We start from the raw sequence: 21,535 nt of genomic DNA, 5'->3' as shown, positions 1-21,535 counted from the left end.
GTATTACCAATTTTGCATTTCTTTGTCACCTACCTTGATCTGACGAAAAGGTAGGTTGATGCTATTTTGGCCTGAATACTTGTTGGGTAAGGAAGTTCCCTAACACCTCTTCCTTAGCGATTTATTTTTGGCTACGGCTGGTTAATATCCTTTTGTATGTTATTTATGCAGAGTGCGGTGATGTTGGAAGGATTTATATAACAGGGTATTGCAGGAAGGTGTGCTAAGGGGATGAATTGCTTAGGAGAAGGTGTTAGGGAGCTTATTTTACAACTTGCCATTTCCTGCCTTGAGTCTCAGGCTGGAAGGTGCTTTGATATTACCTTACCTTGTTTCTTGTAATGTTGTGCCACAGTTCTCTCTCTCTCTCTCTCTCACTCTCACTCTCACACACACACACACACACACACACACACACACACACACACACACACACACACACACACACACACACACACACACACACACAGTATATATCCACTCTGTCTTTGTATCCCAGTTCACTCTCACCCATTATACCTCAGCACCACATCCTCGGTCTCCCTCTCTTCTTCTCTCACCCTCCTCTCCTTCGCTCCACTCCACCTCTCTCCCTCCACTTCACTCACAGTTTATTCCCTTACAGTTGGAGGAAGCCCACATGACAGTCGCGAAATTAGAGGGAAAGAGCACCGAGACCTACGAGGATCGGATTAATGAAATAAATGGGGTGAGTGTTGTGGTTCCCTGTCTTCACTTCCTCTCCCCTCCCCCATTCATATCATTCACATACACTATCCTCATTAGTCTCTCGCTCTCCATCCCCCCAACGTGTACCCCTCTCTCTCTCTCATACCTCTCGGCTCCATCCCTCCATCTCATTCTCAGTCCCCTTCTCCCTCTCCCCCTCCATCTCTCCCACATACTGTCTCCATCTCTCTCACATACTCTCTCCTGGTTAGTCTCTCACCCTCCATCCTCTCCACATCACCAGATCACCTCAGTGTACTTCTAACACTCTGTATCACACCTCTTTTCCTTAAAACATGATGCACAAAGCCATGCCCATTGCCTCTCTGAACTCTAGCATGGTATCCTCACACCATCTGCATTCCTTATATCATACACATCCCTATGTACACCTTTATGTTCTTGTGCTGCTAAACCCACATGGCCATTGAAATGATCATGATAATAATAATAATAATAATGATGATGATGATGCTATATTATGTGTTTCAGAGCAAGGAGAGGATGAACATTTGTATGATCTGTGTGGTGAAGAAGTTTAAAACTCCTGAACAACATCTGGCTCACACCCTCTCACTGGAACACATGGTGGTGAGTTTGCACCTCATATCCTCCCCAGCTTTGCAGGTCTAGTGCCTCTGCCTTTGTGTAAATAAATAAAATACACACATACCATACAGAGATCCGTACATGCATACATACATAATAAAGAGGTAGGATGGGACTGGAGTGTATTGGTGCTGTGATGAGGAGAGGTAGATTGAGGTGGTTTGGACATCTGGAGAGGATGGGGGATGATAATTGGGTGAGGAAGGTGAGAAGTGTTAATGCTGGGGGTGGGGTTATGAGGGGTAGACCGAGAAAGACATGGGACGAGGTCATTAAGTGTGACCTTAGGGTTAAGGGACTGAACAGGGAGGCTGCAATGGATCGTGCAGCGTGGAGAGCCGCCATTAGGTGACCAAGGCCGACACATGCAAGCATGTTGGAGCCTTTAAAAACGAAAATGAATACTCACTCTTACAATGTCCTGTTCTGGGGTTGACTCTGGTACAACTGATGATTTCTTTGGACTCAGAGCTATTGCCAAAACCAGCTCATTATTCTCAGTAGTTGCTGGAAGCTGCCAGGGAGAAAATGATGTGTAATATGATTTATAACAATGCGTAACTCTCAGCGTGGCCTTCAGCTCTTCACTCAGCAACAAAAATTAATATCTTTTTAACATGTGGAGTTACGTGGAGAGACAGACAGACATAGGAGGAAGTGTAGGAGTGCTGTGGTGTGGATGTGGAGTGTTGGAAGAAGTACTTTTGAGATGGTTTGGCCATGTGTAGAGGATGGAGAATAAGGGACTGATAAGGAGAGTGTATGTGAGTGAGATGTTAAGGGGAGAAGGGGAGGGAGACTAAGATGGAGGGATGGGCTGCAGAGGAAGAGGAAGACCGAGAATAAGATGGAGGGATGGGGTGGAGAGGGAGGGGAAGACCGAGAATAAAGTGGCGAGAGGGGGAGGTGAAAGTACATGCTAATCCAGAACATTTGTGTGGCAAGGAAAGTTGCCTCTGTAATTTTTGGTGTAAATTCAGTTGATACCAAACCATGTCTTAGTTACCATAGCCAGTATATTCCTTGTATCATAAACTTTACCATGGCAGTTATTTTCCTCCCATACCATATCCAGTATCTTCCAGGCCATAGCCATTGTCATCTATCTATCTGTCTATTGCCAGATGTCTCAGTCCCGTACGGGGTGGCCACAAACTAATCACCTCCACATCTCCCTGTCCCCCGCCATTTCACTGCCCTGCTCCCAACTCACACCCCCCTCTCTCATATGCCTCTCCACCCCATCCCTCCATCTCATCCTCGGCCTCCCCCTCCCTCTCCCCCCCTCCACCTCACTCACATTCAGTCTTTCACCCTCCATCCTCTCCACATGGCCAAACCATCTCACTGTGTTCTATTGCCATCCTCTCATCAAAAACTCTTCCATAGCCATTGTTATCCTCGCACATCATGGTGTTAAGTCACTCACCATGTTTCTAAAGAAGGTGAAGAAGCGAAGCATATATACAGCATAGTTTTGTGTGCATTCTTGCTGGTAGGTAGGAGTGGCTACCATCCACTCGCTTGATGGAATTATTGATCTCCAGCTATCCGCGTCTCATGAGTATTTCCAATTTTTTTCACAGCAAGTACAGCAGCGTGAGTTTTCTGCAATCACCGCTGCCAGGGATATCAGCGTGGAACTTATGGAAACAGGTAATGTGCGGTATATTTTTGTACTTAAGAGTAATGGGGAAATAAAGGAGCGTTGTGGCATTGATGTGTTTGTGGTGGAAGGCGTTGTACCCTGCGGTGGTTTGGCCAATGGGACGTTCTCCCTACGTGTCAAGTGGGGTTGGTGGAGGATTAGTGCCCCTCCCTGTAAAAACAATTAACTCCAAGCCCTTGGCCACCCCGTTTGGGATACATGGCGTCTGGCAATGAATGAATGAATGAATGAGAAAGTGGAGAAAGAGAGATTGACTAAGAGAGTGTGTATGAGGAGGATGGAATGGGAGAGTGACGATGAGATGGAGGGATAGGGTGGAGAGGTAGATGAACAAGGGAGGTGTGAGTTGAAGGAAGCGCACCCTGATGGCAGTGAACATGGTGACGTGGAGATGATTTGTTTGTGGCCATCTTCTGTGGGATAAGCACTTTCCATTTGATGATTTAGTAGTGAAGTTTGTTTTTGCTGCCTAGACAAATTTATTAAACATTGGAATAATCTTTTCCTGAAGGGGATAATGGTTTGCCCATGTGGAGAGGATGGAGGCTGAGATACTAACTAGGAGAGTGTATGTGAGTGAGGTGAAGGGGGGGAGAGTGAGGATGAGTTGGAGGGATGGAATGGAGAGGTATCTGAGGGAGGAGGTTATAAGCTGGGGGGAGAGCAGTGAAGTGGCAGGGAACAGGGTGACATGGAGGCGATTTGTTTGTGGCCACCTCTTACGGGATTGAGGCGTCTGGCTATAAATAGATAAGTAGATAGATATTGAAAACTGGATTGTATGTCAGAAAGTCTCCCATAAGCCAAATATGATTCTCTTTTACCAACTGTTGCCGGATAATTTTTTCTGTTCAGGAAGGTCCCTTGATGATGAAGGTGATTGTCTGATGTAGGGCAAGGGTGATGATGTTTGGAGGAGGGTTATGGTGATGATGATGATGATGAAGGTGTGAAGTGGGATTGAGATGATGATTATGATGATGTCAGAAGTGGGACTGTGATGATGATGATGAAAGTATGAAGTGAGATTATTATGATGATGTGATAGTGTAGTGATGATGATGTTTGAAATGGGGTTAGGATGGTGATGACTAATGCTAGGATGATGATTAGAGTGATGATGAAGACTGTCCGAATTAGGTTTGTGATGAGAATGAATTTGACAAGTTGGATTAGGGTGATGATGGTGATGATGATTGTCAGAAGTAGGTTTGTGATGCTGGATTTAACAAACAAGGGGTCAGGATTGATAATGATGATGACAATGGAAGGAGCATTGCAGTGATGATTTAGTGATGAGTGTAATAATTGATGATGATGATGAGGTGGAGGAAGATGGTGATGATGATGAGGAGGAAGAAGAAGAGGAGGAGGAGGAGGAGGATAATTGATGATGGTGATGATGATGAGGAGGATGAAGAAGGGGAGGAAGAGGATGACGATGATGATGATGATGATGATGATGAGGAGGAGGAGGATATGACAGTTGATGAGGAGGAGCAGGAGGAGGAAGAAGAAGAGGAGGAGGACAGTGATGATGATTTATGATGGTGATGATGATGATGAGGAGGAGGACAGTAATACTGATGATGAACTGCCAGTGAACATTTTCTCGACCCACACAGTCAACACCAGAGCACTGAGGTCGGCCGTGGAAGAGATACATCGACACAAGGTCAACCGAGTCAAGACCAGATGCCCTGCCTATGACCCGGGGCTGCCCCAAGGTGAGTTGACCTCCGCATTGTTAATTTTGAGGGTCAGGTCAGAAATTACACTCTCCGATCTTGTGTGTTGGTGGGATGGGTTATGCTGCTTTTGTGAGGATTGGAAATATTTTATAACACTGAGGTGGTTTGGACATGTGGAGAGAATGGAGAATGAAAGACTGACTAAGAGGGTGTATGTAGGTGAGGTGGAGGGAGGGAGAGACTGAGGATGAGGTGGAGGGATGGAGTTGAAAGGTATATGAGGGAGAGGGGAGTGAGTTGGGGGGAGGGCAGTCAAATGGTGGGTGACAGAGCGACGTGGAGGCATTTTGTCTGCAGCCACCCTTCACGGGATTAGGGCGTCAGGCTATAGATAGATAGATATAGTATAGTGATGATGACAAGATCGAGCTGGCTGGATGAATGTTGTGAGGAGAAGCACATGATAGGGACTTGGCACCCCTTTTTAACATGACAGCATCTGACTGACTCTATTGGATACGTTTATGTGAAGCTACAGAACGTGGTGGATGTTTTTGGTGTATCAGATGGAGCCAGGATTCCGGGGGCTTGAATGGTGAGTGAATGGAAGCGTGGCCCATTGGATTGGGCAGATTTGGGCTGTCTGGGCATTGCTACTCCTCACCCTGCCCTAGGGTGGGAAAGGAGGTCCGGATGATGATGATGAGAATGGCTGTAGTAGTTGAAGTACTTGTTGTAGTAGTAGTACTAGGTGTTACTGTAGTATTAGTAGAAGTAGTAGGGATTGGAGATATAATGATAATAAGAATAAATATAGAATAGCAGTAGTAGTGAAAGTAGTAGTAGTATTACAGTAGTAGTTGTAGTAATAGTAGTACAGTAGTAGTAGTAATAGTGCAGTAGTAGTAATAGTTTTCATTATTGTAGTAGTAGTAGTAGATGTTGTTATTGTTATTCATAGTGGTAGATGTGGGTGCTAACCATCCACTCACTCAATGTAGTGCTGCTCTTGGGTGCATGCCCTTTCTTCCTTCCTTCCTTCTTTCCTGTCTTCCACTTCTGTCTTTCTTTCCCTCATTCTTTCTTCCTCCTTCTGTTTATGGGTAATGATTTAATGATAAGCCAAATGGTTTCCTGTACACCAGGAAACCATTTACTACGCTGGGTGGTAACCATATAACCAAATTTTGGCGCCTGGTGGTTTAGTGGGTAATTAAGGCGCTCCAATCGGATTGAGTCGGTGAAGGTTTATATCCAAGGGATGGTTGGGGTTTATTGCTCATGTAATGCCACTCAGGGATGAATGAGGCTGGTCACTCATCTTAAATGTCAGGACCAACTTGCCTAGCCCCGGGCTCCTACGCTCCTCATGGGGCAACGTAGGATTGGATGATGATGTTATTGTTATGGTAGTAGTAGAAGTAATAGTTGTAATAGTAGTAGTAGTAATAATAGTAGTAGTAGTAGTAGTAGTAATAATAGTAGTAGAAGCAGTAGTAATAATAGTAGTAGTATGAGTAGTAATAATAGTAGTAGTAGCAGTAGTAATAATAGTAGTAGTATGAGTAGTAATAATAGTAGTAGTAGCAGTAGTAATAATAGTAGTAGTAGCAGTAGTAATAATAGTAGTAGTAGCAGTAGTAATAATAGTAGTAGTAGCAGTAGTAATAATAGTAGTAGTAGCAGTAGTAATAATAGTAGTAGTAGCAGTAGTAATAATGGTAGTAGTAGCAGTAGTAATAATAGTAGTAGTAGCAGTAGTAATAATAGTAGTAGTAGCAGTAGTAATAATAGTAGTAGCAGCAGTAGTAATAATAGTAGTAGTATGAGTCGTAATAATAGTAGTAGTAGCAGTAGTAATAATAGCAGTAGTAGCTGTAGTAATAATAGTAGTAGTAGCAGTAGTAATAATAGTAGTAGTAGCAGTAGTAATAATAGTAGTAGTAGCAGTAGTAATAATAGTAGTAGTAGCAGTAGTAATAATAGTAGTAGTAGCAGTAGTAATAATAGTAGTAGTAGCAGTAGTAATAATAGTAGTAGTAGCAGTAGTAATAATAGTAGTAGTAGAAGTAGTTTTAGAAGTAGTATAGTAGTAGTAGCAGAAAAAATAATACTTTAATAAGTAACCAAATCATTCCTTCCCTTCAGACCCACAGAACTTGGAGAAAAAATCGGAAATGCTGTGTTCCGTATGTCCTCACTGGTTGTTCGAGAAATTCACCGACGCCTACCACCACTTCCAGACACAGGAGCATTACGACAACTATGCCAAGTACCTCAAAGACCGCTTGGTTAGTACTGGGGATAGTGGGGGTGGTGGTGGTGGTTGTTGCTGGTGGTGGTGGTGGTGGTGGTGGTGATGAAATGGGGTAACACTAATATAATAGGATGGTGATGATGATGGTAGAGAAATTGAATAAGTTGACCTTTGTGTGTGTGTGTGTGTGTGTGTGTGTGTGTGTGTGCAAGGAAGAAGGAACCAATGATTTTAAACCTCAAATAATTGTTCCTTTCAAGATAAAGATAGATAAATGCAAAATTCAAGATTCATTCATTTCGAGATGCCCGGACACACTGTGTTTAAAAGATTGGAGGTCATAGGCAGCAGGAAATACAGACAGAGGGAGACAGTTCCAGAGTTGACCTGTTGCGTACCTGAAGGACTGGGAGTGACGGTTAATTTTTGCAGTAGAGAGTTGGCTGTGTGTATGTGTGTGTGTGTGTAGACAGTTCCAGAGTTGACCTGTTGCATACATGAAGGACTGGGAGTAACGGTTAACTCTTGCATTAGAGAGTTGGACAGAAAAGGGATGAGAGTTTGCTGCTAGACGGGTGCTACGCGCCCGTCGTAGAGGTGGAGGGGTGCAAGCAGACAGTTCAGAGGAGCAGTGACCATTGAAGTAGCGATAGAAAAGAGATAAAGATGCAACAGTGCGGCGAAGAGACAGAGGTTGAAGGGAGACAGTAAGAGGAGCAGTGACCATTGAAGTAGCGATAGAAAAGAGATAAAGAGGCAACAGTGCGGCGAAGAGACAGAGGTTGAAATAGTGTTATGATGATGAAGTATGAGGGTAATGATAGTTGTATAGTTATGATGGTGGCTCTCTGTACGTTTCTTATTCCTTGTGTCTCGAATTCTGTTGTATATAATGCTTGAAAGTAATGCTGTAACGAGGTGATGATAATGATGATGAGAATAATAATGATAGTAAAAATGTTAACAGTATTGATAATGACCTGTTCTGACCCAGTATTGATAATGACCTGTTTTGACCCACTTCAGGAAAACCCAGAGCTAACCGAGGAGAAGCTAAAAGGTCCCAGAAAACGTATGAGGTACAACAAGGATCAGACCACAGCGGAGGCAGCGACCACCGACGATGCAAGTCCCACCAAGCCACAAGAACCGGGAAAAAAGACGACGGATGAGGACGAGACCGAGAAAGACAAGACTGGGAAGGAAGATCAGGAAGGAAAGGTGGATGGCGGGCGAAACGAGAGTGCGGATGCTACCAAGGATGCTTTGGATAACGATGACGACTTTCCGGACTATGAGGTGAGTGGAGTCGTAGGGGTGTGAGAGTGGCGATGCTGGTAGGCGAGGAGAAGGGAAGGAAGGCCACGGTTTTAACACACCATGGTAAATTAATATATCAATAGGTGACCCTCAGCTGCTTCCCCGGCCCCTGATATGAGGGTAATAGAGTGCAAGAAAGGCTAGCTGAAGCCTATAGTCAGTCTTGTTTAAGGTTTAGATTATTTTGAAAGTGCAACTACTACAGTTATTTCCAGTTTAAGTCAATTTACAGTATCAGTTATGTGAACAAAGTTACCCCTGGCCCACAGTGAATGTAATGGTGGTTTAATGTTGTGTTGTACAGGCTACGGAAGTGGGCAAGCTGGTGGCTGACACGCTGGAGGTTGGTGAGGATTTCGATGAGAGGCCAGACACACCAGACCGCAGGAGCAAGCGTAGACGTACTTACAGGTGAGTCTGTGGTGTATTAGGATAGTGTTAAAGGGACTCTGGTGGTGTAGCACTTCCAGTTTCTCACTAAATTATCCTTCACATTACTCTTAAGTATCCTCAGGGTTGTTACTCATGCTAACTACATCAGTATGACCGTTGGTATTGTTGATGCCAACCATATCAGTATGACTTGTTATTGTTGTTACTGAACCCTGATCCCTCTTGCTGAGCAGACCCATCAATCACAGGTAAGTAGCTACTGGTGTGGGGTTCTTCTGCTGGTACAGTACATATTAAACACCATGTAGGGACCTGACACTCCCATGTGGTAGACAGTATCTGACCAGGGTTGGACCAAGGTCCTTCATGGCAAGGTGCAAGGAAATATAAGGAGGCTTGGCTCCTGGGTGGTTGCCACAGTTGTTTTACCCATGGTACACCACCATGTGTAGGCTGTTCATCAGTGTCTGTCAGTGTGAAAATTATATAAATTGTATACCAGAGGATGATAAGATGTGCTGTAGTGTCAGTATACAATGCTGAGGAAGAGGTGCAGCAAGAACACAACTGCCACTAGAGGCCCAGTCATGCGTACACCACTCAAGGGCTGACCGCGGCACAACTCAGGGTCTTAACACATTTTTTCATCGATCGTCCCTTGATTTGCTGACAAGGCCTGGACTCTGTAGGGCGTTTGTGAGCCGCTGGGATGACTCGTCAGGCCTCACGACTTGCCCAAAGTCGTGTCACAGTTGGAGATGTCGTAGGTTGGTCATGAAGCAGTCTTAGCTCAATTGGATGCGTCGTGATGCGGTCATAGCGTGTCATGATGCATTCACCGACAAAATAAAACGTCAAGACCGTGTGACGAGTCACCGACCACGACCAGACCGAGCCAAGACCCCGAGACGACCATGCCACGTATTTTGACAGTCCATTTGGTGAATCAGAATCATGGCTCACAACCACATGACAATTGTAATCAGACCGCGTGAAGGCTGGGCTACACCCGAGTCAAGAGCACGCCAAGAGTCTTGGCGGGACACCTGGCATGGGTGGCGAGGTGGCAACACCGGTGACACATGGCAACTGCGAGTCCTCCAGCCTGCGGCATATAAGCCACGACAGGGCCGCACCTACCATGAGTTCACGCCTGGCCGCCTGCCTCCACACATCACCCCAGCCGTCTGCCACGCCATCCACGCCTCCACAGGGGGTCGTGGTGCATTCCCCAAACGCATCACGCAGTCGTCTTGCATTCCTGGGCGGTCGTGTCACGGTCGTGTCTGACAAAAATCTGTTAATTTTCAAATTTGAAGACTCGTAGCTTCGTTGCCTCGCAATCTGGTCGCGTTCTTGAGGACTTCACGACCAGTCGTGAGCAGAGCAGACTTGGGGCGTCAGGAGGCGTGGGAGCCAACTAGGACTCGACAGTGAGTCACGCTGCGGTCAGCCCTTGAGTTGCGTATGTATGACAGGGGCCAAGAAATATGACCCTGAGAGATCTGTCTGGAAATTGAAGGCATGTTGAAGTCTTTATAAACGATATGAACTGGATTTAGTCCATGGGGGGCCTCCTTCCTAGGTGTGGTTGTGATTTAATATTCACATAATGCCACTTGGGGAAGGAGAGGAAATATACCATTTTTACCCAGCTTGGCCTAAAATTGCCCATTATTAATCTTGAATCCTGGTTCATTTCAGCAGGTTAACACTGAAATGTGATGCTAGTCATGAGGAAGTGTTATGGAAAGTATGAAGAACCATAACACTGTCCTTTTTCTACCACAGAGCTTTGTGAAATGTTGCAAAAGGATGGAAATGTGAGCCAGGTTAGCCTGAAAAGGGTGTAGTTACTCTTGCCATGAGTATCTGGACTGGGTAGCGTATCCTCAGACCTGTACATGTCCAATGGGGCAGTACTGAGTTGGATGTTGATGATAGTGTTTCAAGAGGCTACGGTACTGAGGGTGAGAACAGTCTTCCAAGTAACAAAGAAGTAGTGTATGCCTCTTTTCATTATAGATGTATCAGTAAGTGCCCTTCCTTCTTTCCGTTTTTAACACTGCCATACCGGTAAATTATTATTATTATTATTGTTTTTTCATTTTTTCATTCATTGCCAGATGCCATGTATCCCAGACGGGGTGGCCAAGGGCTTAGATTTAATTGTTTTACAGGGAGGGGCATTAATCCTCCTCCAACCCCACTTGACACGTAGGGAGAACGTTATGCCAACAGCATCTGGTGTTCCCAGGCGGTCACCCATCCAAGTACTAACCAGACCCAACGTTGCTTTATTATTATTATTGTGTTTTATTATTATTTTCCAAGCTTGTCCTTTATCAACAGTGTAATTCGTCTTTCAGCCATGAGGATACCGAAAGTGAGGACAGCCTTCCAGAGCTTCTCGACAGTGATCTTGAATTTGACTACGAAGACCTGTACACTGAGGCTGAGGACAAGGCGGAGGCAGAGGAAAGTGAGGGGAAGACTGAAGCAGGAGGAAGTGATGGGAAGGCGGAAGTAGGCGGGAGTGAGGGTAAGGTAGATGAAGGTGAGAGTGAGAAGGCAGAAGTAGGCGGGAATAAGGAGAAGGCAGAGGTAGATGGGAATGAGGAGAAGGTTGATGAAGAGGAGAGTGAGGTGGATGAAGAGGGGAGTGAGGGGGAGGCTGAAGCAGAGGGGAGTGAGGAAGGGGTGGAAGTAGGTAATGAGGAGACAGAAGTAGGTAATGAGGAGGAGGTAGATGAAGGGAGGAATGAGGGGGAGAGTGAAGTGGAGGAAAAGCCAGTGGAGATGAAAAGAAAAGGAGAAACAGGGATGACTGAAGTGAGAGAGAAGGCAGGGAAAGGTGTAGTGGAGGAAAGGGTGAGTGAGGAAAAGACTGAAGCAGAGTTGAATGAAGGAATATCTAAGGCAGGAGAGAAAGAAAAGGAGACAGAGGAGAAGGAGGGAAGGCTAAAGGCAGGAGAGAAAGAAAGGAAGACGAAGGAGAAGGAAGACAAGAAAGAAACTGGAGAGAAGACAGGAGAGAAGGAAAAGAAAACAGAGGAGAATGAAGGGAAGGAAGAGACTGGAGAGAATGAAGGGAAGGCAGTGTCAGGGAAGAATGAAGTAAATAAAACAGCAGAGGAGAATGACCAGAAGAAAGAAGCCAGGGAGAATGATGAAGGAAAGACTGAAGCAGAGGTAAGGAATGGGGAAGCACCAGCAGTCAGGATGGAGACAGGTAGTGTTGAAGCACCAAAGCAGTCAGCAGCTGTGAAGGAGATGGATGTGGAGCCAGCTGAGGGTGGAGGGAAAATACAGTCTGATGGAGGGAAAATACAATCTGCTGAGGGTGGAGGGAAGTTACAGTCCAGTGATAGCGTAATTGACGTCCCAACAGCTGTCAAGAATGACTCAAGTTCCACACCCACCCGGAGGTCAGTCAGGTCTCGCGTGTGTCTAAGGAGACCATCTGTGAATGAGGGTGTTGATGTAGGCCTGGCAAAGGAGAAGGGTGTTGCTAAGACTATGCAGGAGGGAAGTAAAACCAGTGTAGACTCAGTTCAAGTACTAAAAGAAAGTGAGATTAAGACCGAACCAGAGGAAACTGAGACCACTGTGGATTCCGCTGAAGAAAAGGAGAAGAGCAAAGATAAGACTGTAGTGGTGGGAAGTAAGACTAATGTGGTTGCAGCTCAGGTAAAGGAAGAAGCAGCTGAGACCACAACAGTGACACCACCATCCCCTGCCACCCCTAAGGCTACCACTGTGGCCAAAACAACGACACAAGCCAGAGCAACGATTACAGCTCCTGCACCAGCCAAAACCACAACCAAAACACCAATCACAGCTCCTTCAACACCCAAAGCACCAATCACAGCTCCTTCAACACCCAAAACACCAATCACGGCTCCTTCAACACCGAAAGCACCAATCACGGCTCCTTCAACACCAAAAGCACCAATCACAGCTCCTTCAACACCCAAAACACCAACGACACCTGCAGCCAAATCTCCAAGAATGATGAAAATTCTCACAGAAGCCAAACTACCAACTGCACCTCCTGTTACCACCCCTACACCAGCCAAGCAGCAGCCTAAGACCACAGTTACGTCTCCAAAACCACCAGGAGCTCCCTCGTTAGCCAAACAACCACCTAAGACTCCTGCAGAAGCTTCCAGACCGGCCCCTAAGACAGCAGTTACATCTCCTAAACTATCAGGAACTTCCACGCCAGCCAAGCAGCCAGCCAAGACTTCCACAATGTCTGAGTCGCCAGTAACACCAGCTGCTGGTCCAGTCACACCTGCGGAAACTAAAGCAACAGCTAAAACTCCAGTTACAGCTTCTGCTAAGTCACGTATTACAGCACCAACAAAAGCTAAAACTCAGGCCAAGACTCTGATATCAGCACCTGCAAAAGCTAAAACTCCCATCACAGCTCCTGAAAAAGTTGAAGCTCCAGTTGCCACTTCTGCAAAAGCAAAAGCTCCTGTTACAGCTCCTGAAAAAGTTGAAGCTCCAGTTGCCACTTCTGCAAAAGCAAAAGCTCCTGTTACAGCTCCTGAAAAAGTTGAAGCTCCAGTCACTGCTCCTGCAAAAGCTAAAGCTCCCATCACTGCTCCTGAAAAAGTTGAAGCTCCAGTCACTGCTCCTGCAAAAGCTAAAGCTCCCATCACTGCTCCTGAAAAAGTTGAAGCTCCAGTCACTGCTCCTGCAAAAGCTAAAGCTCCTGTTACAGCTCCTGAAAAAGTTGAAGCTCCAGTCACTGCTCCTGCAAAAGCTAAAGCTTCCATCACTGCTCCTGAAAAAGTTGAAGCTCAGGTTGCCTCTCCTACAAAAGCAAAAGCTCCAGTTACAGCTCCTGCTAAAGCCAAAACTCCAGTCACTGCTCCTGAAAAAATTGAAGCTCCAGTCACTGCTCCTGAAAAGGCAAAAGCTCCAGTCACAGCTCCAGTTAATACTACTGCAAAAGCTAAAACTCCAGTCAAAGCTCCTGCAAAAGTAAAAACTCCCATCACTGCTCCTGAAAAAGTTGAAGCTCCAGTCACAGCTCCTGCAAAGGCTAAAGCTCCTGTCACAGCTCCTGAAAAAGCAAAAACTCCTGTTACAGCTCCTTCAAAGGCAAAAACTCCCATCACTGCTCCTGAAAAAGTTGAAGCTCCAGTCAGTGCTCCTGCAAAAACAAAAACTCCTGTTACAGCTCCTGAAAAAGTTGAAGCTCCAGTCAGTGCTCCTGCAAAAGCAAAAACTCCTGTTACAGCTTCTGAAAAAGTTGAAGCTCCAGTCAGTGCTCCTGCAAAAGCAAAAACTCCTGTTACAGCTTCTGAAAAAGTTGAAGCTCCAGTCACTGCTCCTGCAAAAGCAAAAACTCCCATCACTGCTCCTGAAAAAGTTGAAGCTCCAGTCACTGCTCCTGCAAAAGCAAAAACTCCTGTTACAGCTTCTGCCAAAGCAAAAGCTCCAGTCACTGCTCCTGAAAAAGTTGAAGCTCCAGTCAGTACTCCTTCAAAAGTCAGAGTTCCCATCACTGCTCCTGCAAAAGCCAAGACTCCCATCGCGGCTGCGGCAAAGGCTGGAGCTGCCACAGTCACCACTCCTGATAAACCTGAAGTTCCAGTTACAGCTCCTGCAAAAACCAAAGCTCCTGTTACAGCTTCTGATAAAGCTAAAGCTCCAGTCACTGCATCCACAAAAAAAACCAAAGCTCCAGTTACAGATTCTGCAAAAGCCAAAGCTCCAGTGACTACTACTGCAGAGACTAAAGCTTCAGACACATCTGCAGAAACTAAAACTGCTAAAGCTGCAGTTGCAACTCCCACAAAACCTAAAGCTCCAATTTCATCTCCCCCAGAAGCAAAAACTCCACCTAAAGCTCCAGTTATAGCTGCCAAAGCTAAAGCTTCAGCCAGAGCTCCAGCTGCAGCTCCTGCTAAAGCTGAGACTCCAGCGAAAACTCCAGCCAAATCTCCAGCAAAAACTACAACCAAAGCTCCAGTTGAAACTCCAGCTCCAGCTAAAACTCCAGACAAAGCTCCAGTTAAAGCCTCTGCACAAGCTAAAGCTTCAACCAAAGCTCCTGCTAAAGCTGCAGCCAAAGCTCCAGTTGAAACTCCTGCTCAAGCTAAAACTCAAGACAGTGCTCCAGTTAAAACTCCTACCCAAGCTAAAGCTTCAACCAAAGCTCCAGCTAAAGCTACCACACAAGGTAAAGCTCCAGCTAAAGCTCCTACACAGGGTAAAGCTCCAGCTAAAGCTCCAACACAAGCTAAAGCTCCAGCACAAGCTAAAGCTCCAGCACAAGCTAAAACTCCAGCCAAAGCTGCATCTCAGGGTAAGACCCCTGTTACACCTTCGTCACCAGCTCAGACAGCCACGCCAGCCAAGGCCAGCAAGGGCAGTGAAGTGGCCAGCCCTGCCCCCTCGGCCCGATCCCTGCGATCCGCACGGGGGAGAGGCCGGGGGCGGGGCTCTGCAAAGGCTGCTAAGTAGATACATTACAGTCACATATTTTAGTACCTTCTGTTCAGTGATGTACAGTATATTTAATTCTTCCTATTGTCATACAGTACAATATTCAATTTCAAGCAGGATGGGTTAGGTATAGGTATAGTATAGCAAAGCTATAAGAAAATAAATCATTAGATTGAAGGGGTTAATATCAGTCCATATTTAATGCTTGGTTTACTTGGCCTAAACTTATCATCTCTCACTCTTGAATCCTGAGTTGTAACAATGGAAAGACGTGTGTGTGTGCTCCTGTCATGTCAAGCCTGTCATACGATATTCGTTTTACCGTAACGTGTTTGGTTCTGGGGATCGGCCCAGTTATACATATGCCCCTCAGTTCCCACCCTGTCCCACAAAAGGAGGAGGGGTTACAGCAGAGAACGTCTTCACTCTGCAGTCCACTGGCTTCATGTTTCCAGTGAACTTCAGGCACAAGTACTACTCTTATTACTAGTCCTCCTCCTCCCCCTCCAGTTTGGCCTAAAATTGCCATCTCTCTTCCTTGAATGCCAAGTTGCAGCATTAACACTAGAATATGGCTACACCTCATGAAGAAGTGCCATGGAAAGGATGTAGAGCCATAGCAGTACAGTATTTACCATTAAGCTCCATAAAATTAGCTGCAAAAGGACAATAATCTGGGCCAACTGTGAGTGAGAAGAGTATAGTCAGGCAGTTATGAAACCCTCTTGTAAAACTGTATTCTGGGAAGTTTGTTGGATTCTAAAGTTCACACCAGTGTGTTTTAAAAGTCATTGCTTGCTGTCTCATTAGTGATCCTAGTACAGTAACCTGAATTGGTATTGGGGATGGATACCTTCATGTGGTGGCACTTGTACAACTGCTGACCCAACTGCCTGGTTATACAAACATCCCTCAACTATTCCCTGTCCCCTGAAAGGATGGTGGAGTGTAGGGGAAGGGCAGCTTAAGCCTGAAGTTCATCAGGTTCGTATTTCAAATGAACCTGGGGCTTCAGCAACAGTTACCAAAAACAACATGAATTGATACTGGTGTTTTTGCCTTAATCTGTGCAGTAATTTCTCAAGTAACACTGCTGATGCCTTCATAAAACCTACTGTGTTAAGTGAAGATCATGTTAACTGAGGGTTTTGTTTGAATAAGAATGATTACATTACATACCCACTCATATACAGGCAGATCCTATTATACAGGCGTCTGCCATTCTGTACGAGAAGCCAGTGATACAAGATTGGCCAATTTAGCCTCAGATTCGGTGATGCCAGCAGGGGCAGTTAACCTAACCATATTTTTCTCATGAGTTATTTATTCCGTTTTATGTGTTGTGCAATCCTTTTTATTTTTTTCAATCCGTTCTACGAGTTTGTGGTATCCAAGCAATCCTCCGTCAGCGTGTCCCACTTGTATAAAGGGAACTGCCTGTAATGAAAAATCACAGTGTATTTAAGAGGTGGAATTAATTATCGAAATGGATTTTATTCTGTGATTGTGTGTATTATCTCGATGTCTATGTATCTATAGCCCGACACCCTAATCCTGCAAAGGGTGGCTGCAGACAAAACACCTCTATTAGCAAAATTATGGAAATAGTGGAATGATATTTTGAGAGTTGTGGTAGCCCTGCCCCATCGCTGCTTATCCCAACTCCTTGATGGTGAATTTTGGTGGTGTGTGTGAATAGTGTTTTGATGGTGATTAACAGTTTATATTGAAAAATGTGTTAAGTGAAAGCATGTTACAAAAATCTGTACCGCATCATCATCATTATAGTCGTCATCGTCGTTGTAATCGTCATCATTTTGATCATCGTAGTCATCATTATCATCAGAGACATTATAACCCATTTCTCCCCACCCCCACCCAAAAATGGGATGAGATATGGTATATAATAAGCAAGGAGAGAGAATACCATGATACAGGGAGGCCTTATCAACAGCAGGACCATTGGAACAAGTCACACACTCATTTACTCACCATCAGAGCCCCAGAATCCTGACTCCACCTCACAGGCATAACCATCTGCAGTACACACACATGTTCTCAGACACCTTGTAATGGATGTAAGAATGAACAGAATGGGGTGTCACCTTAGGATGATTAGCATGCCGTATTGAGGGTGACTCGATTGTGTATTGCAAACCCTCCTGATGTGTGGGTAAAGTGTTAACAAGAGTACTGCGCATAAGAACCCACATATCCCTTTATAAATTTATTGATAACCAACCCTCTTGCTTCATCCCATATGGTTTACCAATGACCCTTTGTGACTCAGCTAGACTGCATGTATGATTCATAAGGGCAAGGCCATTATGGAGGGAAAAGCGGATATAAGCAGTGCATTAGAGATTAGAACAAAAGGGAAACACAATGACAGACTTCACCTTGCCATCTGAAGACCCTATGTGACCCTAACTAGAGACCTCATATGCAGCCTAAGGGGATTGTCCACTGTTTAAAGACAACAGGATAGTGATATTACAGAGGTTTAAAGGAATTAAAACGAACAACTCACTGTGTGGATGGTGTCAGTCATCAGGGACCCCTTGCACATCACCACATAAGCAGTTTAATTTTTTCCATGCAAGAAATGTCCCTGATAGTTTTCATTATTATTATTATTATTATTATTATTATTACTACCACACAGGGAGATTCTGTACGTGATTTCTTAGATCTAGAGGCTCTACTTTATAATTCCCAACAAGTACCATTGAATTGGATTATATTGTGTTACAGCAGAGGAAAAGATATGTGTTTTAAAATTCTTCATTCATACGGTCTGATTGCATACACTATACCCATTTTACTCTCAGCTTGGCCTAGAACTTTGGTCTATCCATCTTAGTGCTGAGTTGTGACAGTGAATTAATGCCCGAATATAGTGCTAGTCTTGAAGAAGAGCCGTGGAAAGGAAGTAGAGCCATAGCATTGTCTCTTCGTGCCACGGAGCTATCAAAATAAGCAAAGGGCAAAAATCTTGGCCAAGTCAGAGTAAAATGAGTATAGTACTGTTAATATTGGTGAAGTTTTTAGTGAGAGTGCAAAATCAGGGATCAAGAGAGTAATATTTCATCTCCTCAGCTTCTCACTTCACTCGTCTGCCCTTGTTTAAATCACCAGAGCTTTAAAAAAAATCCCATAAGTGTTGGCCACAAATTGATCTTCCCCCCCCATCACCCTGAATTCTGTTATCTGTCTACACCCTCTCAAGCTCACACCTTCCTTGCACATATGTGGCGCCTCTCCTCCCCACTTCCCTCCACTGGGTAGTATTCCTAAGCTGAGAGAGGCTTACTGTGTTTCTGACCTCCTGGATGTTGCTCCTTGATACGATCCATGAGGGAGGGAAGTGACAGACTTGCCATAAGTAATAACATAGTTCATTTGCCTTGGTCCGGATTTTTGTCCATTTGCACCTTATTTCTTTGAGCTCATTGGCAGAAAAAGACAATGCTCTGGCCTTGCACTCTCTCCATAGCACATATTTGTGATTAAGACTGTGCTCTAGTATTAATCTTTTGTTACAACTCAGCATCTAAGTTTGAGACGGTAATTTTAGGTCTAGTTAAGGTAAAAAGAGTTTAGGTGATATTTTGTCCCTTAGCTGTTCCATCATGATAAGAAATTTGATGATACTTCCCTGCTGTCTGTGGTGATGAAGAGTGTAATATGAATTTATGTTATTTACTAGCACTGTGAAGCATTAGTACCTGTAGTGAAGTTGTTGTGGCTCCAGGCTCAACCGAAACATGAGCCCAGTGGACTGCAGGCTGAGTTGTGCTTCTCTGACATTCACAGCTCTCCTTTTGGGGTTAGGGAGAGGGGTTGAGGGGGGTTTTATGACTAGACGGGGGAGTCAGTCAGTTATATTGGTGCTGCCACGTGAAGGCATCCCTCTCCAGCACCAACAGCAGTATGAGAAGGAAAGAGATTCTCATGGGCTCGTCTGTCTATCTATCTATCCATCTATTGCCAGACGCCTCAATCCTGTTTGGGGTGGCCACAAACAAATCGCCTCCAAGTCGCCCTGTCCCCCGCCATTTCACTGCCCTGCTCCCAACTCACACCCCCCTCTCTCATATACCTCTCCACCCCATCCCTCCATCTCATCCTTGGCCTCCCCCTCCCTCTTCCCCTCTCCACCTCACTCACACTTCATGTGCTCGTATTCTCGTCAATTAAGGAAGCTCCCTAACGCCTCTTCCTTAGCTCTTTATTTTTGGTTATGGCAGGTTGATGCTTTTTTATGTGTTGTTTATGCAGAGGATGATAGAAGGATGTTATATAATGCACATGATGACAGTAAGATGTAATAAGCCAAATAAATTGCTAAAGAAGAAGTGTTAGGGAGCTTCCATAACTGACCAGCACTGAGGAATATGGAGGGCAAGAGGCAGTGAGGAATATGGAGGGTAAGAAGCAGCGAGGAATATGGAGGGTGGGATGCAGTTCTGGCAGGATCTTGACATAAAACATGTGCTTGCGATAGTCTTTACTCTTTTCACTCTAACTTGGCCTAAAACTGCCATCTCTCCACCTTGAATGATAGTAGCAGAAATAGATTAGCACTACAGAGTGATGCTAGTCAGGAGGAAGTGCTATGGAGAGGATGTAGAACCGCAGCATTGTCTTTTTCGGCCACTGAGCTATGTGTAATAAGCTGCAAAGGGGTGAAAATCCGGGCCAAGTTATAGTGTAAAGAATATAGTAAGTCTGGGTGCTGGAGGGGCCGACTCTCGCATAATATAACCAGAAACCTCCACTGCCTTCTCTATACACTGGTCCCTATATTTCCTTCCCAAGCCCCTGAAAAGATGGTGGACTGTAGGCGGGCGGGTTCTATATGCCGTTCACCAGGTTCACCTTCGGATGAGCCTGGGGTCACACCAACACCAGTAAGTCATGTTATGTGTTTTTTTTATGTCCTTTATTTGCAGTTGAGATTACCTGTACAAAAAAAAAAAATCACCCTTGATAGTTACAATATACCTAACACACCAACAGTAAGTCATGTTGGTCTATTCTTTTTTTTATGTCCTATATTTACAGTTAGTTGAGATTACCTGTACAAAAAAAAATTCACCCATGATAGTTACAATATACCTAACACAACAACACCACTAAGTCATGTTATGTGTCTTTTCTTTTTCTTTTTATGTCCTATATTTGCAGTTAGTTGAGATTACCTGTAAAAAAAAAAAAAAAAAATCGCCTTTGATAGTTACAGTATATACACTTGGGATGCAACTTTCAAACATAGTCAATTCTCTGTTTTAACTTCTATAGATACAGTATTTACAGGACGAACTTGCACTCCTTTCCCTGATTGTCCTGCAGAGAAAAGTTATAACCTGCAGTAATGTTCATCCTGTAAGTAAGATCTGTGGATTTAGACCAACTGGCGGAGGGAGATTTGAAAGCATCCTAATCTTCCCTGTAAATGAAAACGGGATTGATTATAATGTGTTTGTAAATCCCAGTCTTGTTTAGTTTGGGTTTTGCAGTATTGGTTTTATATATATGCTGTACAATATATATAAAAAAAAAGATTAGTACTGTACATGCTATCAGTAGGTGTAGTGCAACAAGTTATATTTAAATTTATGGATGCTTTTCTCTCTCTCTCTCTCTCTCTCTCTCTCTCTCTCTCTCTCTCTCTCTCTCAGAAGAATTAACACCTCTTCATGTAAAATTCCATATGATTGTTTATGTAGTTGTTTGAAAACCGTAAATTAAGCGCCACTATATAAATGCACATATATAAGGGGAGAGGTGAGGGATGTTTATACACCTGGGCATTGCGGCTGCTGGTTATATCAGTGCCACCACATGAAGGCACCCCTCTTTGGCACCAACCGAAGGTCTTTACTCTCATCCGTTAAGCAAGCACCCTAACACCTATTCCTCAGTGATTCATTTTGTTTATTTCACCTTACTCTCTTGTGTTCTTTAAAGCTAATATCAACACACTATTAACCAGCCATATCCAAAAATAAATCACAAGAGAAGAGGTGTTAGGGGATCGTAACTGATGAGAATGCAGACCCCAAAAGTACAAAAGTGTAAGGAAGCCACCAAATAATGTTGGGCATAAATTAAACACCCTCAACCAATTGACTGATGTATTGTTATTATTATTGCCTTGTGTTTGGGGCCATATCATACAGGATTAAGGAGTCTGACTGTAGTAGATTGATAGATTAGTAGAGTCACACTACCGTTATATCTAGACTCTTATTCAGTTTAATATAAGAGTCAAGCACGGTGTAATTTTATTCTTGCAGTGTAGAAACAATAGTGCTGACCTTTGTGGAGAAATTTAAAAATATCAGTAGCCAGTTGCCGTGATCCTGTAATGGTTGGCCACAAACAAGTCGCCTCCAT

At 44.4% G+C, this 21,535-nt stretch overlaps 3 protein-coding genes across 3 annotated transcripts; all 3 read left to right on the top strand.

Moving 5' to 3' along the window:
• Positions 1-6,259: 6,259 nt before the first annotated feature.
• On the top strand, positions 6,260-6,817 carry LOC145393640 (uncharacterized). Its single transcript, XM_080267712.1, has 2 exons — positions 6,260-6,358; positions 6,473-6,817. The coding sequence occupies exons 1-2, from the start codon at positions 6,260-6,262 to the stop codon at positions 6,815-6,817; spliced, it is 444 nt and encodes a 147-aa protein (XP_080123838.1).
• A 1,385-nt stretch (positions 6,818-8,202) lies between these two features.
• LOC145394086 (uncharacterized) lies at positions 8,203-11,202 on the top strand. The gene is made up of 3 exons (XM_080268062.1): positions 8,203-8,254; positions 8,580-8,686; positions 11,038-11,202. The coding sequence occupies exons 1-3, from the start codon at positions 8,205-8,207 to the stop codon at positions 11,196-11,198; spliced, it is 318 nt and encodes a 105-aa protein (XP_080124188.1). The 5' UTR covers positions 8,203-8,204; the 3' UTR covers positions 11,199-11,202.
• Positions 11,203-11,890: 688 nt separating this feature from the next.
• On the top strand, positions 11,891-15,703 carry LOC145393809 (uncharacterized). Its single transcript, XM_080267856.1, has one exon. The coding sequence runs from the start codon at positions 11,891-11,893 to the stop codon at positions 15,149-15,151; it is 3,261 nt and encodes a 1,086-aa protein (XP_080123982.1). The 3' UTR covers positions 15,152-15,703.
• The last annotated feature ends 5,832 nt before the right edge of the window (positions 15,704-21,535 follow it).

The sequence above is a fragment of the Coenobita brevimanus genome, chromosome 3 (genome assembly GCF_032717465.1).
Source record: "Coenobita brevimanus isolate Jiangsu-jjx chromosome 3, ASM3271746v2, whole genome shotgun sequence".
Classification (NCBI taxonomy): Eukaryota; Metazoa; Arthropoda; class Malacostraca; order Decapoda; family Coenobitidae; genus Coenobita; species Coenobita brevimanus.
The sequence above is the reverse complement of the archived record's forward strand: the minus strand, read 5'-3'. Positions and strand labels throughout refer to the sequence as shown.